This window comes from Oncorhynchus tshawytscha, linkage group LG10 (assembly GCF_018296145.1).
Source record: "Oncorhynchus tshawytscha isolate Ot180627B linkage group LG10, Otsh_v2.0, whole genome shotgun sequence".
NCBI classification, from domain to species: Eukaryota; Metazoa; Chordata; class Actinopteri; order Salmoniformes; family Salmonidae; genus Oncorhynchus; species Oncorhynchus tshawytscha.
The window spans coordinates 17287359-17302724 of record NC_056438.1 but is presented as its reverse complement, the minus strand read 5'-3'; the positions used below and the strand labels follow the sequence as shown (position 1 = coordinate 17302724).

Sequence of the window (15366 nt, the reverse complement as noted above, 5' to 3'; positions counted from 1 at the left end):
TATGGTTGGGCAGCCCGGACCTCATTGGAAAGGCTAGATGTCATACTGGAGCAAGGACTTGGAATATGTAGAGGGGTGTTTCGGACATCCCCAGTGGCTGCACTACAGGTGGAGATTGGGGATATGCCATTGCAGATTAGGAGACAGCAGCTGCCCTTTTTTTTCACCTATATTTAACCAGGTAGGCTAGTTGAGAACAAGTTCTCATTTACAACTGGGATCTGGCCAAGATAAAGCAAAGCAGTGCGACACACAGTTACACATGGAATAAACAAACATACAGTCAATAACATAATAGAGAAACAGTATATTTACAGTGTGTGCAAATGAGGTAAGATAAGGACATAGGCCATAGTGGGGGAATAATTACAATTTAGCAATTAAACACTGGAGTGATAGATGTGCAGAAGATGAATGTGCAAGTAGAGATACTGGGGTGCAAAGGAGGAGGGGGGGAAGGGGATGAGGTAGTTGGATGGGCTATTTACAGATGGGCTATGTACAGGTGCAGTGATCTGTGAGCTGCTCTGACAGCTGGTACTTAAAGTTAGTGAGGGAAGTATTGGTCTCCAGCTTCAGTGATTTTTTTCATTGGCAGCAGAGAACTGGAAGGAAAAGCGACCAAAGGAGGAATTGGAATTGGCGAAGGCAGAACACAAGCTTTGGGTGGATGGGTAATACCCAGGTGAAGGAGATGGGACTGTATGCAAGGGAGTTTAGTCTAACAGTAGCTATTCCTGTACATCCACCATGGCTTCTCCTGCCTCCAGTTGTTGATCTGGAAGTGTTGGAGAGACTACAGATACCAAGGAAAAGTATATATTTCCAGTACAGAGGAAAGTCGGGGAGGGGAGGTCGAGAGGAAGGGACAGAAGAGAGGAGGCTATTTTTACAAGATTAAGGGTGGGACACGGCTAGTTTAATAAGAACTTAAATGTGATCGGAAAGCATCCAACAGCAAAATGTGATTATTGCCAGGGAACACACACCTTGGAGCATGTATTGCTGCAGTGTGGGAAGGAGCGAGGCTGAGATCCAGTATGAGGGAGAAGGGGATACAGGAAATTAGTTTAGAGTATATTGAGTAGAACGTCATTAGATATAGTCACACATATTTTATATTTTTAAGAGCAACGGGGCTGGCATGTAGGATTTGGTTTCTCTCCGTACTCCAGTACAGTAGGTGTCGGTAATGCACCATAAAGTTGGATGCCAATCGCTAAAACCCCATCGAAGAAGAATAACACGTCCTAACGTCTTGTTGATGTTCCTGAAACGCTATGAGATAGACAGAACCGCAAAGCATCAGATATGAAGGAGGCACGTACAATGATTTCACGATCTAAAATCGAACACTGTGTCAGCACTGCCTGGTTTCAACGACACGAGATATTCGAGCTCCCCCACGTACCCAAATTGCCAAATTAGCTAGCTAGCGCCGTGTAGCTAACTAGCTAGCTAGCCAACTAGCAGTGGTAGATTTGATACCTTCCTGGGGCATATTGCTCACGTATTTTTGACTTGCTGCATGTGGTGTACATGTAAAGGTCGGGAATGCATTTATCTAAGAAATGTTCCGCGTTCAAAGTGGTGCTCGGCGCTCTGGTGCTCGTGGCACTCTTACAAATGATCTACCTCTCCTTCCTATCGAAACTGCACGGTAAGCAGCAGCGCTACCGATACTCAGAGCTCTTCGGGACCTCTGGCAAGAAAAATGCCAACCCGGAGAAAAACTCACGGAAAGAGCGTCTCAGGTACTCTCTGTCCACAGGGGGTATCTTTGATCCCAGCGGACAATACCGCGTGTACAAGAACTTGATAAAAAGCGATTTCTCTACCAATCAGAAACCAGGAGCGGATGCCAACTCTCACTTCTTGGCCTTAGCAACGCACACATCCATCAACAACTTGCACCACCTGAATTCTTTAGTGGAAAGGTGGCAAAACCCTCTCTCTGTGGCCATATTCGCTCATGGCCAAGATGTCAAGTTTGCCACAGCCCTGGTCTACGCCCTCACCATCTTCTGCCCTCAGATCCAGGCCTTGGTGGACTTTCACTTAGTGTGCCACTCTGGGCAGATGGCCAGTTTCCCAGAGCAGGACCGGGAGCATTTCACCGGGCTTGAGGACTGTGCAGCTGTGTTTGCCAGGCTCGAGACGCACCGAGACAAATACCAGAACTACGCCATTGGTGGAAATGGAAACGTCTCCTACCCGAATAATCTCCTTCGGAACGTTGCCCGTGGCGGCACGGAAGCCAACTACATCCTGGTCATCGACATCGACATGGCGCCCAGTGCTGACCTCCACCAGCAGTTTCTGGCACTGGTCATGAGACGTGAACCCGCCACGGACGAGGTCTTCGTGCTGCCCGCCTTCGAGATCCGCCACGTACGCAAGATGCCTGCCACCAAGTCGGAGCTGGTGCAGCTGTATCAGGTGGGCGAGGTGAGGCCCTTCTACGAGGAGCTATGCCCGCGGTGCCAGGCCCCCACTAACTACTCTCAGTGGGTGAACAGACACAGTCAGGGTTTGGGTCCCCTGGATGTGGCCTATACATTGTCCTGGGTGGACCCCTGGGAGCCCTTCTACATTGGGCACCGCACCGTGCCCTTGTATGACGAGAACTTCAGGCAGTACGGCTTCAACCGCATCAGCCAGGTATGTGCTGTATGGATACGGGTAACCAGGTACTCTAGATTGCAGTGGAGATGCGGCACATGTGTGTGTATGGTTGCAAACAGTTAGGGCTTCATTACATCAACTGACACCGTACACTGCAGAACCCTTGCACTGCAGTAAAATATATAGTGTCTTTGGAAAGTATTCAGACCACTTCACTTTTTTCATTTTTTGTTATGTGATAGCCTTATTCTAAAATAGATTTTAAAAATCCTCAGGAATCTACACACAATACCCCATCATGATGAAGCGAAAACAGGTTTTCAGACATTTTTGTAAATTTATAAAAAATAAATACAGAAATACCTTATTTACATAATTATTCAGATCGTTTGGTAGGAGACTCGAAATTGAGCTCAGGTACATCCTGTGTCCATTGGTCATCCTTGAGATGTTTCTACAACTTGATTGGAGTCCACCTGTGGTCAATTCAATTGACATGATTTGGAAAGACACAACCTGTCTATATAAGGTCCCACAGTTGACAGTGCATGTCAAAACAAAATCCAAGCCATGAGGTCGAAGAAATCTTCCTTAGAGCTCAGACAGGATTGTGTCGAGGCACTTATCTGGGGAAGGGTACCAAAACATTTTGGCAGCATTGAAGGTCCCCTAAAACACAGTGGCCTCCATTCTTAAATGGAAGAAAGGCCTTGGTCAGAGAACCCGATGGTCACTCTGACACAGAGCTCCAGAGTTACTCTGTGGAGATGGGAGAACCTTCCAGAAGGACAAGCATCTCTGCAGCACTCCACTAATCATGCCTTTATGGTAGAGTGGCCAGACAGAAGGCACTCCTCAGTAAAAGACACATGACAGCCCACTTTGAGTTTGCTAAAAGGCACCTAAAGACTCTCAAACAATGAGAAACGAGATTATCTGGTCTGATGTAACCAAGATTGAACCCCTTACCTCTTCTCCCCCTTCTCCTCTCCCCTCCCTAGGCCTGTGAGCTCCATGTGGCAGGCTACAGGTTCTCCGTGCTGAACGCTGCCTTCGTGGTGCACAAAGGGTTCAAAGTTCAGGGCGAGTTCCACAGCAGGAAAGACGAGGAGAACCGAAGGAACCGCCTGCTCTTCCGCAGCTTCAAGGAGGGCCTGAAGACCAAGTACCCCTCCTCCCCTCGACGCTGCTGAGGAGACCAGGTGAGAACACTGGTGCCTGATTGACACTACACGGTGAATCAATGGGTTGGCCTGGTTACGCAGCCACCGTAGTTGCTGGTATCGTGCTAGGGATGATATCCAAGCCAACATAGTACGGTCTGGCCCTATAGTGTGATGCAGCATTGGATCACTTCTCCCCTAAGTATGGCTCTAGGGGTTGATTTGGAGAAGTTCACAAGACTTCTGTCCAGCAAGAAATCAACAAATGACTCGCTACACTACAACATGAGCCAGTCTGGTCCATCAATTTCTGCAAATTTTTCTTTCATTCAACCCCTGGAGAGACACCTGACTACTAGGGTTTCTTCATCATCGTTACCTATGTATTTACAGTGAGGGTGGTACTATCATTTCCAGTGGTTTCCAGTGCCCTCTGACCTTCATCCAGCTCAAGGAGAACAAAACATTGAAACTTTTTACTTACAGAGTATTTGTGACACAGAATATTTTGTAAATATGACCTTGTTCTATATAAGTTGGGACACTACCATAGAGAGATGCAGTCTATGTAGCAGGAAAGAGTGAGTGGTCTGGGTTTACCACTGTTATGATACCAGCATGTTAACTGGAAAAAGTTATTTATTTAATACCTGCAGGTTTTACAAACACTATTGAATGTTTAGAGAGACTGTAAAAGCAATGGATAATATACATGTTATTCACTACTACTGACATAGATACTCTATTTAATTGAAATGCTCACTTATTTATAAAGGATTAGATTGTTATGGTTTGTGAATATTTGAAGTGTGAAGTGTTTTGTGAACACTGATGTTGTTTTCTTAAAGGTGATCAGCTGTTCAGGTCATGTACAGTGTGTAGGCCCTAGCGTCCGTCCCAAATGGCACCCTATTCCCTATAGACTACTAATAGAACAATAGGGTGCCAATCGGGACCTACCCATAGTCTGCATCCTGGATATTTGGCGTGTGAACATATGGTACAGTATTACTATTTTCTGCATAGATGGGGACTGACTCGTTAGACCTGTGAAAAACTTACTGTAGCACAGAGAAGCTCTGTACTCCAACCACTAATAAATGTTGTTTTTAGTTATTTGGGAGTACATTTTTAATTACATTTTGAAAGTTTACATATTAGTGAGATATTTTTCAAATGTAATGTTTTCTCCCTGACTTGAGAGTGGTTCAAGTTGTCCGAAAGTAAATGTCCATGGTTTGTTTGGATTCCTATTAAAATACAACAAAACTTTTAACTTCATTCTTAAATTGCTTTTCAAGAAATGTCCTATTTGGAGTGGAAGTTAATTGGCTGAACTATGTTACTACATTATTTAAAACGATCAAAATATTTTTTGACCATTTCAATTTGCTATGTAGAACGTTTTTTTGGCACACACTTGTGTGTAGTAGCAACACACACCAGCAGAAGGCAATGGAGTGAAGGTTCTCTATGTTCAGAGGATATATCTTGTAGGACTACAGTTCTTGTTCTGTTGATTCTAAATCAAGTTCCTGAGTACGTCAATCCAGTAGATTTTCATGCTAACCATATATTTCTTAGATGATTGGGAAGGTGTTTACATCTTAGATAAGTGTTCAACTCCAGTCCTCCAGTACCCCCAACAGCACATTTTTGTTGAAGCCCTGGACAAACACACCTGATTCTACTCATTGAGGGATTGATGATTAGTTGACAAGTTGAGTCAGGTGTGCTTGTCCAGGGCTAAAATTAAAATGTTGTGCTGTTGGGGGTACTGACTTAGTTGATTGGATGCAAAAACTACACATTTCTCTCCCGTTTTTTAATGAATTCCGTTGTCAATTCAGGAAGTGGAAAAGTCAACATATATAAAACAATGGACAGTTATCCATTCATGAATTTGCAAGTGAACTTGTATCTTTCCATCCGAGCAAACCGTATCTGTAGTGTGGTGTTGTTCACAGCTTGTGAGGCCACAACATGTCTGAGTTTAAAAGATATCCCTAAACCGATGGGAGCTGACGCCAAAGGTGATTTGGCCTAACATCCAATTAAAGGCCCCTTTTTACTAATCAACATGACCTGTATTGAAGTAAACTCTACCGAGCCCTGTGATTTGCCTAACGCCTGATAGGGGTATGTTGAATTAGATCTGTAAGGCAGACACACATCTAGTGGGGTTGCGTCCCAATAATATCAAATTATTTTGAAATGTGTGATCGTTCACTAGTTTCCCACAAATCTGAAAGCATTGGGAGGGTGGATGAGGTGGAGTCAAGGGTTAGTGGAAGTTCCCACCATATTCCTTATTATACCAGTAATGTCCTTTCAAATCAGTGTAGTGAAGTGAACAAAGGAGATATTATTGGGACGTAGCCTAGAAGTCTTCCAATAAGAGGGAACTACAGAGCAACACTAGAATGGCCTAGTGATGTTTTTCACTTCATGGTGGTGTTTTTTTTTTTTCTAACCTAATGTATTTCTATGGGGAATCATAGGCCTTCATAGGCTGCGTTTACACAGGCAGCCTAATTCTGATATTTTTCCACTAATATTGGTCTTTTTTTCCAATTTCAGCTCTTTCGCCCATAACTGGGCAACAAAAATCTAAATTGGTCTGCCTGTGTAAACACAGCCGTATAAGCATATCTGAAAACCAAACTGGAAATGATATATTTTTTCACGAGTAGGGACTAAAGACTTGCGAAACAGTCTGTCGCAAGTGGTTACGGTATAAAAATATATACATTTATATGACAATCTCTCATCTCAGTTGTATAGAGAAACTTAATAGCAACAACACAAGTTAATGAGGTTAGCTGACTAGTGGTGTGGTGTGACGGTTGCCACGTGAGGACGTTCGTGACAAAGTGACATTTTTGTGGCTAAGCCGCCTTGCGTTCCCGAACCAGGTGGAGAGACAAAGTGAATAACACGCTATCACTGCTGCTGGACACTTGGTTCATCATACCAACCCGTTCAGCTCATAATCTCAACACCAGCTGAACATTTCTTGGAAGTCTTCCTATCTAAACTGATACACATCTCCTCTCTCACCCCAACAACTCCACTTCACAACCATATCATTTAAAAAAAAAAATCTTCCTTCAACATTCTTTTCTTTTGTCGTTTATTTTTTGTGTTCCTCTCCTTTATCTCACAGGACCAATGACTATTAGCATATTGTCTCTTCCTCTCTCTCTGATTCCCTACCCTTCTCCTCAGTGTCTCCCTCAGCCCCCTCCTTAGTAACCCCCACCTCGTCCCATCCATGGTGTTTGGGGGAGGTGGGGGTGGTATTAAGCAGGTTTGGTGAGGTAAAGTGGGGTTTATCTCCACAGCTTTGGAGAGCTGCAGCTTATTTGGGTCAGGGAGCTTTACGACAAGAGCAATTAGGGCTGGCCTCTATGTGGAGCTAGCAGGAGGCCTACCACTGGATTAGCAAGGAGGGGAGGAGCTGTGTTTCACACAGTGTGTGTGTGTGGACAGCTTCTGTACTACGGGGGGAGGCCAGACCAGCTGGATACCCAGGCCTAGTGGTGTTTTATTTTGGTGGGGGGGGGGGGGCTTTGTGGAGTGAGGAAGCAGTGACCCCAAAACTAGGTCTGGAGAGTCAATGTGTGTCCCAAAATGGCACCCTATTCCCTTTATAGTGCACTACTTTTAACAGCCCTATGGGCCCCGGTCGAAAGTGGTGCACTGTAAAGGGAATAGGGTGCCATTTGGGACGTGCCCATATATTAAAGTAGTGCTGAATGACCTGTTGTCTATGGCCACAGCATGTTAAACAGTCAGTCGTTGAAAAGGTTCACCATTAAAACCTTATTGCGTGCTGCTAATGACAGGCTACCTCTGTTGATTGACCATTAGAGAGCACTTGACTGGTAAATCAATCAATCAATGCCCTTCTTAATTGATTGCCCCTTAGGGGATAAGTAAAGTTGTATGGAATTGAATTGAACCACGACTCTGTCTCTGTATGCAGAGTTGAATAACATAACTGTATGATGCAGTACAGGATAAATGCTGTCTGGTTATCTCAAGGTGCATTTTGAGTGATTTTGTGTCATTGAAACAACATTGAGGTAAGTTAAATAAAATGTCACCAACTAGAAAAGGGAAATCAAATCTGCCCTACACTCTCCAAGTAGAAGTTGTTGAGTGTTCCATGTCTGATGGGTCTGCCTGAATTCAACGGAGGTCACTCTCAAGCTGATAGGTCATGACCGATCAACAACGTTAAAACTTAACTATGACTTCTTTTTTATTTAAATCAAAAGTAGCTTTTGACTACATGGAAATTGTTTTTTTTTAAATTACTTAAGTAATATCCTAACTATAAACCAAATAGGACTACACTTCAGTAAAATGTGAGAAGTGCTTGTGTCTCAGGGTGAGAGGAACCGGTCAAACACATGTATACACATGAAATGTATACATTTCCCCAAAAAGGTGAGACATCTGTCTGAGGGGTGAGAGGAACAGGTCAGCTTTTGTCACCTGGTAACACTGAACTCCGGGAGGGAGTGATCTGTCTCACTTAGACGAGTGTGAGCTTATCAGTCATCAAATGGCAGCTTCAGGAGTAGGTTATGTCTGCTTATGGAACGAGTTCCCACCGATGCACCCAGATTACTCTGGCCAGTTATGTCCAGTGTTCTTGGACACCCTGGCTGCTAGCACCTTAAACGTATCCTGCTAACACGTCTTCCTTCTACCCTCCGCCCCCCTGGTATCCAGCTAGTAGGGGCAGTTCTTATAGGGCGTGACACTGACCGGGGGCAAAGACAATCAGGCCTAACGGATCACGGTAATCTCTCTCACCGAGCCTCACCAGCGCCTTGCTTTTAGCCTCCAGGTCGTCCTCGCCTCTTTCGCCTTCAAGTCGTCTTCCCCGCTGTCCAGCGGGTTCCTAGAAGCCTCCTCCAAGTTCTCCCCTCCTCCCCACTGTCGCATGAATTCATCAAGAGCGAACAGACGGACGGTGGCGGGCAGGGCGTCCCCCTCTGACACATAGTTGCACACTGTCACGTGCACTGAGGCTCGAACACATACATACAGACACACACACAACAAGGAACCAACAAGTTGGAGCAGGAACCTACTGACCTGACACTGGTCACACGGAGCTAAATGAAACCTGTCTCCTCGATCGATGCGCTAATGCAAGATCCTCTATCACAATCATTTAACAGATGTAGTAACAGATGAAGGATGACATGATATTGACTGTGTTTGTACACCAGCTGCACATTCATTGGGCCCTCAGCTTGGGACCCCAGTTAGGATTTGACATGATACATGTTGTATTGCATTAAGACTAAGTGGAGGCGAGTGCACCAAGAGGGGATACAATAAATCAGGATCAATGAGTTAGCCAGCTAACTTTTGATAAACAACCAGAAATAACAAGGATTTTCTTGTTCATTGAAAAAGCTACACTTAGATTATTTAGGTAAATTAGCTGGCTGGCTAACTCCTTGATCCTGCTTTGTAGTAAACCTCTCTGGTACACACTGTGGTAAACATGTTTTTCCATAACAAAAAGCAGTAGAAATAGTTTCCATTTGTTAAACGTCACTCAAGAATAAAGACAATTATAGAGTGCTGGGTCAGTAACCGAAAGGTCGCTGGTTCGAATACCCGAGCCGACAAGGTGAAAAATCTGTCTGTACCCTTGAACAAGGCACTTAACACTATTTTGCTTCGGGGACATTGTACTACTATGGCTGATCCTGTAAAACAAGGCATTCACTCGCTGGAAAATAAACCATTTGTATTTGTTATGAATTAATAATAACCATGCTAACAATGTGTCCCCAAATGTGCATCTCTGAGTATCTATCGATCAATCAATTACTTAAGTCTCTTCGGTGCTCTTTAGAGTAATTATGAGCTCAGGTCAGTGTGTATGTAGTACTCTCCTATCAGTGCCTCTAGATGACACACAAACAAATGTTATGCATGAGCCTTTAAGCACTCTTAAATCACCATCCTCTTCATCCCTCCCCCACTCTTCTCTCTGTCCACCTGTCCCTCCCGCGGCGCCCGTTGGCTGACCACCTCTCCTCTGACGGGCGTGGCTGTGGGTGAGGCGGGAGGGAGGATCAGAAGAGGTAAGTCACTGAAGCAGGAATTAATGAGTATTAAAGTATTAGGTGAGAATAAGTCCTACCTCTAAGCCATTTAGCATTTCTAAACAACTCCAATAACACCTGTTATATCATTGAATCGCAGCGAGGCTGCATAGCATGAGAATGAAATGATTTCCCCTTGAGAGACACCTAAGACAATAAAGACATGATGGCCAAACTGGTGAGTGAAAAGTTATCAGTGAGTTCGCAGGTATGGAGACTTGAAAGACAAGTACACATTTTAAACACAATGTTTATGAGTATGATATTCAATTTGACTACAATTGGTAAAGGAGTGATAACCATCAAATATAACTCAATACCAATGAGACTCCAATCCAAATCCACAGAACTGCCTATTGAGTTGCAGACGGAATGCAAGAAGCGAACAGTGAATAGTTTTTTTGACACAGGGCTTCTAAGATTTCAAAGAATTGTAAGACTCTCATTTCCTTGGATATTCTCTTCTAGTCTCTGGGTGATGATGTCATGGCGGCAGGGTGGCTGTAGTTACATATGAGGACACTGAGGTCCGGACCTGGGTCATTTTTTTTGTTGTAAAAAAAATATACATACAGACTCAGTTGGGGTCTCAACTTACTGTTGAGAGTTAGAATAGTAGAATACATAAGGTGAAATTTTGAAACTTAGTTGTGCATCAGCAGTTTTCCTCTTGTTATGTCACTCAATCAGCCCATGTCAGTATAACATTTTTAAATTGGTAAATCAGTCTAGTTAGTTTAGCCAGCTTTCTAAACCAGTAGTAATCATGGCCATATTACCTACCTGGCATATGCTTGCAGGACACATGCCCAGGGGCCCTGACCTCCAGGGGCCCTGACCTCCAGGGGGCCTGACCTCCAGGGGCCACCCATTGATTTTGTTAGTCACTCTCACTTGGATATCATATGGCATAAATCATGTCAAAGTGTGTAGAATTACAGGAAATGTACAAATGTAGCAACAAAAGAGTCTTGTAAAGCAAATGTATTTGTTTACCTTTTCTCAATAAAATACTTTTTCTGCTAACAGATCCCTCTGTACGTATTACATTATAGTTTTTAATCCCAGTGCTGTATAAATGTGAGTTATTGTGTAGCGGCTAATAGTATAGCTCATAAGCTGTGTGTCTGAAGATCAACTGAGGTGAATGAAGCTACAGCAGCCAATGTGATAATGGCTGGGGTCATTTGTGCTTGTTTTTGCTGTGCTCCTAATAGCATTTTAGAGTTTTTAAATTGTATACAAATGCAGTAAATGACCTTTACCTTTCTAAAAATGTCAAGACAGACATCACCATGACCACTAATAGCCACCAGGATCATCTCCTATAGTACAAAACAAAACAAAGTATGAAAATGTATGCACTCTACTGAAAGTTGCTCTGGATAACAGCGTCTGCTAAATTACAAACATGTAAATATGTAGTTCTTGTAGCCTTAGGTGCTAGTCACTAATGACAGATTCAGAGCACAAGGGCCAATGGCCAGCCCAGTAATTAAACAAACAAACCCTGAAAGTGATCCGTCCACCCACCCATCCGTCTCTGGATCTATTTTCTCCTGCAGAGAGCCTAAATTAGAATGTGTCGTCAGTTGGTCGGTTAGCCAACGAGAGGAGATCCCCTTGTGTAAACTAATCTTCACACACAGCAGTGGATGATACCTTCGTTAGGGTGGATCCATAGAAATAGTATTACTAGAGAGCGGGCATCTCCATCCAAGTGGTGATTCCATGATGGGTGGCCAGAGCTCGTGCTTCAACTTCTATGGGTGGTGTAGTACTTTCTGGGACTGTATTAGGAGGATGGGCCATTAACTGAAGCGGAAAAGAACATCTCATTATGATATATAATCTCTGTTCGGCTTTATGACCCCCCGGTGACATCTAGACTAATTTGACCATTGATTCAAGTTAGAAGGGATTTTCTGTAGAATCTCTCCTGGAAATGAGATGTGTGTTAGTTAGGTAACTTGTCATTGTGGTAAATATTGTACAATGTGGTAAACATTTTGGGGGTTTCATTTTCATTAGCATGAAAAGTTACATAGACAGATAGCCTTTATGCTTTTTAGTTGTGTTTGGAAACCTATTCCTGTGGATATCATCATATCACAGGGAGAAAATGATCAACCCGCCATACACTGTACCTCTCAACAACAACAAAAAAAGTCAACTGATATATAGTACAATGCAAACAACAAAAACAGGTATGTTGTGAACACGTGGTAAATGCTGGTTAAAATAAGAGCTCTGCGGTGTCCTTCTGACTGTTAAGATGAGATGAGGATTCCCCCTTGTCTTTTGCTCTTTCACCTCTATAGCACCGCTCAACAGCGTCAGGGGAAGTGAATATTTTGTTTGTTTGGTGCTGCGAGGGAGGCCCTGATAGGTGGGGAAGGAACAGGGGAGCAGGCGGGACACTAGACTTGTCTGAGAGTGTACTGGTATTGAGTTGCAAATGCATTTGTAATTAGCCCCTACTTCACTTGCAGGGAGGGAATTAGTGTGTTTGTGTTGGTGTGTTATGCTTATGCGAGTGTGTGTGTGTGTGCTTACTGCATGTGTTTTGCTGTGTGTGTGTTGACCCCCTTTTCTTTGGGGAGAAATGGGGGTTGGGGCCAATGATGAGTAAATAATGGTAATTAGTTCTCCTCCCAGTTGCTTGTTAATTGTGTTGTGTTGTGGATTTATACAGCATGGTTGGATGGATAATACCCCGCCCACAGGGCCTAACACCCCCTGCCTTTCCTGATGGCAAAACCAACAGCTAGTTTTTAAGCAGGGCTTCTTGCTTAAGCCTAATTAATTATGCCAAGTGGGGTTCCACCATCATAATGCCTTGGACTGCATCACAAATGGCTCTCTCTTCTCTATATGGTGCACTACATTTTCCCAAGGCCCATAAGACTCTGATCAAAAGTAGTGCATTATTTATAGGGAATAGGGTACCATTTGGAACGCAGACCTTGTCTTGTCCAGAAAGGGGAAGAGGGGAGGGGGGTACGGGAAGGGGGTCCAGATATGCGCATATGGTCACAGAATTAATTAGAACAAAAATGTACACAAATGTATTATGTTGTATCTCTGTAGAAGTAGTGGTGTTATAGCACATTCTGCTTTGAGATCTTAGTTGTTTAGTCACATAACTTATGAGACCATTTTTTTCGGCCAGGTAGCTAAACCATCCCGTTGTTAACTTTCTTGCCTTTATAGTCAATATTGCACTCTTGCAAGTTTACAAGCTGAACAAAACACATTGGAGAGTTGGTGATGCCGCAGTACATGCTCTTACTAAGACCAAGGGCTCGATTCAATCCCTAGCGCTGAATATCAGAGTTACAGCGTGATTGAAATGTAAGGGCAATGTTCCCGCATTCACGGAGACTGCATACACAGTAAACGTTGCATATGTCGGCTCAAGCGCGCCATACTGCTGAACTTCTGCAATACAGATTGAATCCAGCCCCAAGTGTTTACCACCTGTTTCCTGACACTTCAAATAACTCTGCTAACAAATGGATAAATGTTGCTACAAGGTTGATGACCACTCTTCAGCCCCAATATGTTTGATTCAGCTTGGAAACTTTGCTTGCTCAGCTTGGTATTTGGTATTTTATTAGGATTAACTGTTGCAAAAGCAGCAGCTACTCTTCCTGGGGTCCACAGAAAACATGAAACATGACATAATACAGAACATTAATAGACAAGGACAGAACTACATAGAAAAAATGTAAAAGCACATGTAGCCTACATATCAATACATACACTATATAGGTCAAAGAGTGCAATGCTGATAATTACGTTAAGAATATGAACAATTTGATTAGGTTAACATTGGCGGGCTCGATCAGCACGCTATTGTCTGTATCATATCAAAACAATGCCTCTAAGAATGTATAGTATTCAGTAAATCAATACAGTTTAAACACCCTGATACTGACTGACGCACACACACACACACACCATCATCCGCTCATCCCGTCTTCATTTTATGATTCATCCCATTCTAACGTCTTGGGAGTGGTTTATCAGATTTCAGCTCCCTTAGTCTGCTCTCAGTGTTTAATAGATTGGGGGTTGGTTGGGGTTCAGTGAGGGGGTTAGAGGGGTGTGTGTGGCAGTGGAGGGAAGTGTCTGAGACCTAACAGGGTCAGATTAATGGTATGATCTTCCCCCGGTTCATCTTTCTCCCTCTCTCTGTTCCTCTAAATACCGGCTGTGTGCCACTTGAACACACACACACAGTACAATCCCCCCTGACACACACGCACACACTGCACCCCACTGCCCTGATAATCTAATCTACTTTTAGGATATAACATATTGCCAGGTTATCATCCGCTGCCCTCTGGGAATCTGTACTCTTTCCTTGAGTTAGGCTACTTGCTGTTTCTGCTGACTTCATTTGAAAAATACTATATTTGACACAAATTGGTTTTTTACTTTTTAAAACCTTAATATTTTGGTTGATATTGAAGTTAAACTGGATATTTTTATATGGACATACTGTATAAACATTTAAAATAACAATGTCCCTGTACATACAGTGTAGACCTTACCATGAAATGCTTACTTACAAGCCCTTAACCAACAGTGCAGTTCAAGGAGAGTTAAGAAAATATTTACCAAATAAACTAGAATAAAAAATAATTAAAAGTAAGTAATGTAAGTAGTCCGGCGGATTTGTCAATGAATTGTTCAGGAGTCTTATGGCTTGGGGGTAGAAGCTGTTAAGGAGCCTTTTGGACCTAGACTTGGCTCTCTACCCCTTGCTGTGTGGTAGCAAACAGTCTCAAGTCTCAGAAAACAGTCTCTGTCTTGGGCGACTGGAGTCTCTGACAATTTTATGGGCTTTCCTCTGACACCCCCTATGATATATACTACTGTTCAAAGTTTGGGGTCACTTAGAAATGTCCTTGTTTTTGAAAGAAAAGCAAGTTTTTTGTCCATTAAAATAACGTCAAATTGATCAGAAATACAGTGAAGACATTGTTAATGTTGTAAATGACTATTGTAGCTGGAAACGGCAGATTGTTTATGGAATATCTACATAGGCGTACAGAGGCCCATTATCAGTAACCATCACTCCTGTGTTCCAATGGCATGTTGTGTTAGCTAATCCAAGTTTATCATTTTAAAAGGCTAACTGATCATTAGAAAAACCTTTTGCAATTATGTTATGAAAACTGTTGTTCTGATTAAAGAAGCAATACAACTGGCATTTAGACTAGTTGAGTATCTGGAGCATCAGCATTTGCGGGTTCGATTACAGGCTCAAAATGGCCAGAAACAAAGAACTTTCTTCTGAAACTCATCAGTCTATTCTTGTTCTGAGAAATTAAGGCTATTTCATGCGAGAAATAGCCAAGAAACTGAAGATCTCGTACAATGCTATGCACTACTCCCCTCACAGAATAGTGCAAACTGGCTCTAACCAG

At 43.2% G+C, this 15366-nt stretch overlaps 1 protein-coding gene across 1 annotated transcript; it reads left to right on the top strand.

Moving 5' to 3' along the window:
* The first annotated feature begins 1111 nt into the window (after nt 1-1111).
* Nucleotides 1112-5064, top strand: b4gat1 (beta-1,4-glucuronyltransferase 1). The gene is made up of 2 exons (XM_024434534.2): nt 1112-2661; nt 3627-5064. Exons 1-2 carry the CDS (start codon nt 1555-1557, stop codon nt 3816-3818), a joined length of 1299 nt encoding a protein of 432 aa, XP_024290302.1. The 5' UTR covers nt 1112-1554; the 3' UTR covers nt 3819-5064.
* Nucleotides 5065-15366: the final 10302 nt, after the last annotated feature.

What these genes read in the sequence shown, in the direction of transcription:
- b4gat1 (XM_024434534.2), top strand. Translation starts at nt 1,555, where the DNA reads ATGCATTTATCTAAGAAATGTTCCGCGTTCAAAGTGGTGCTCGGCGCT. An exon ending in GCTTCAACCGCATCAGCCAG is followed by an intron (nt 2,662 to 3,626) that starts GTATGTGCTGTA and finishes TCCCCTCCCTAG; the next exon opens with GCCTGTGAGCTCCATGTGGC.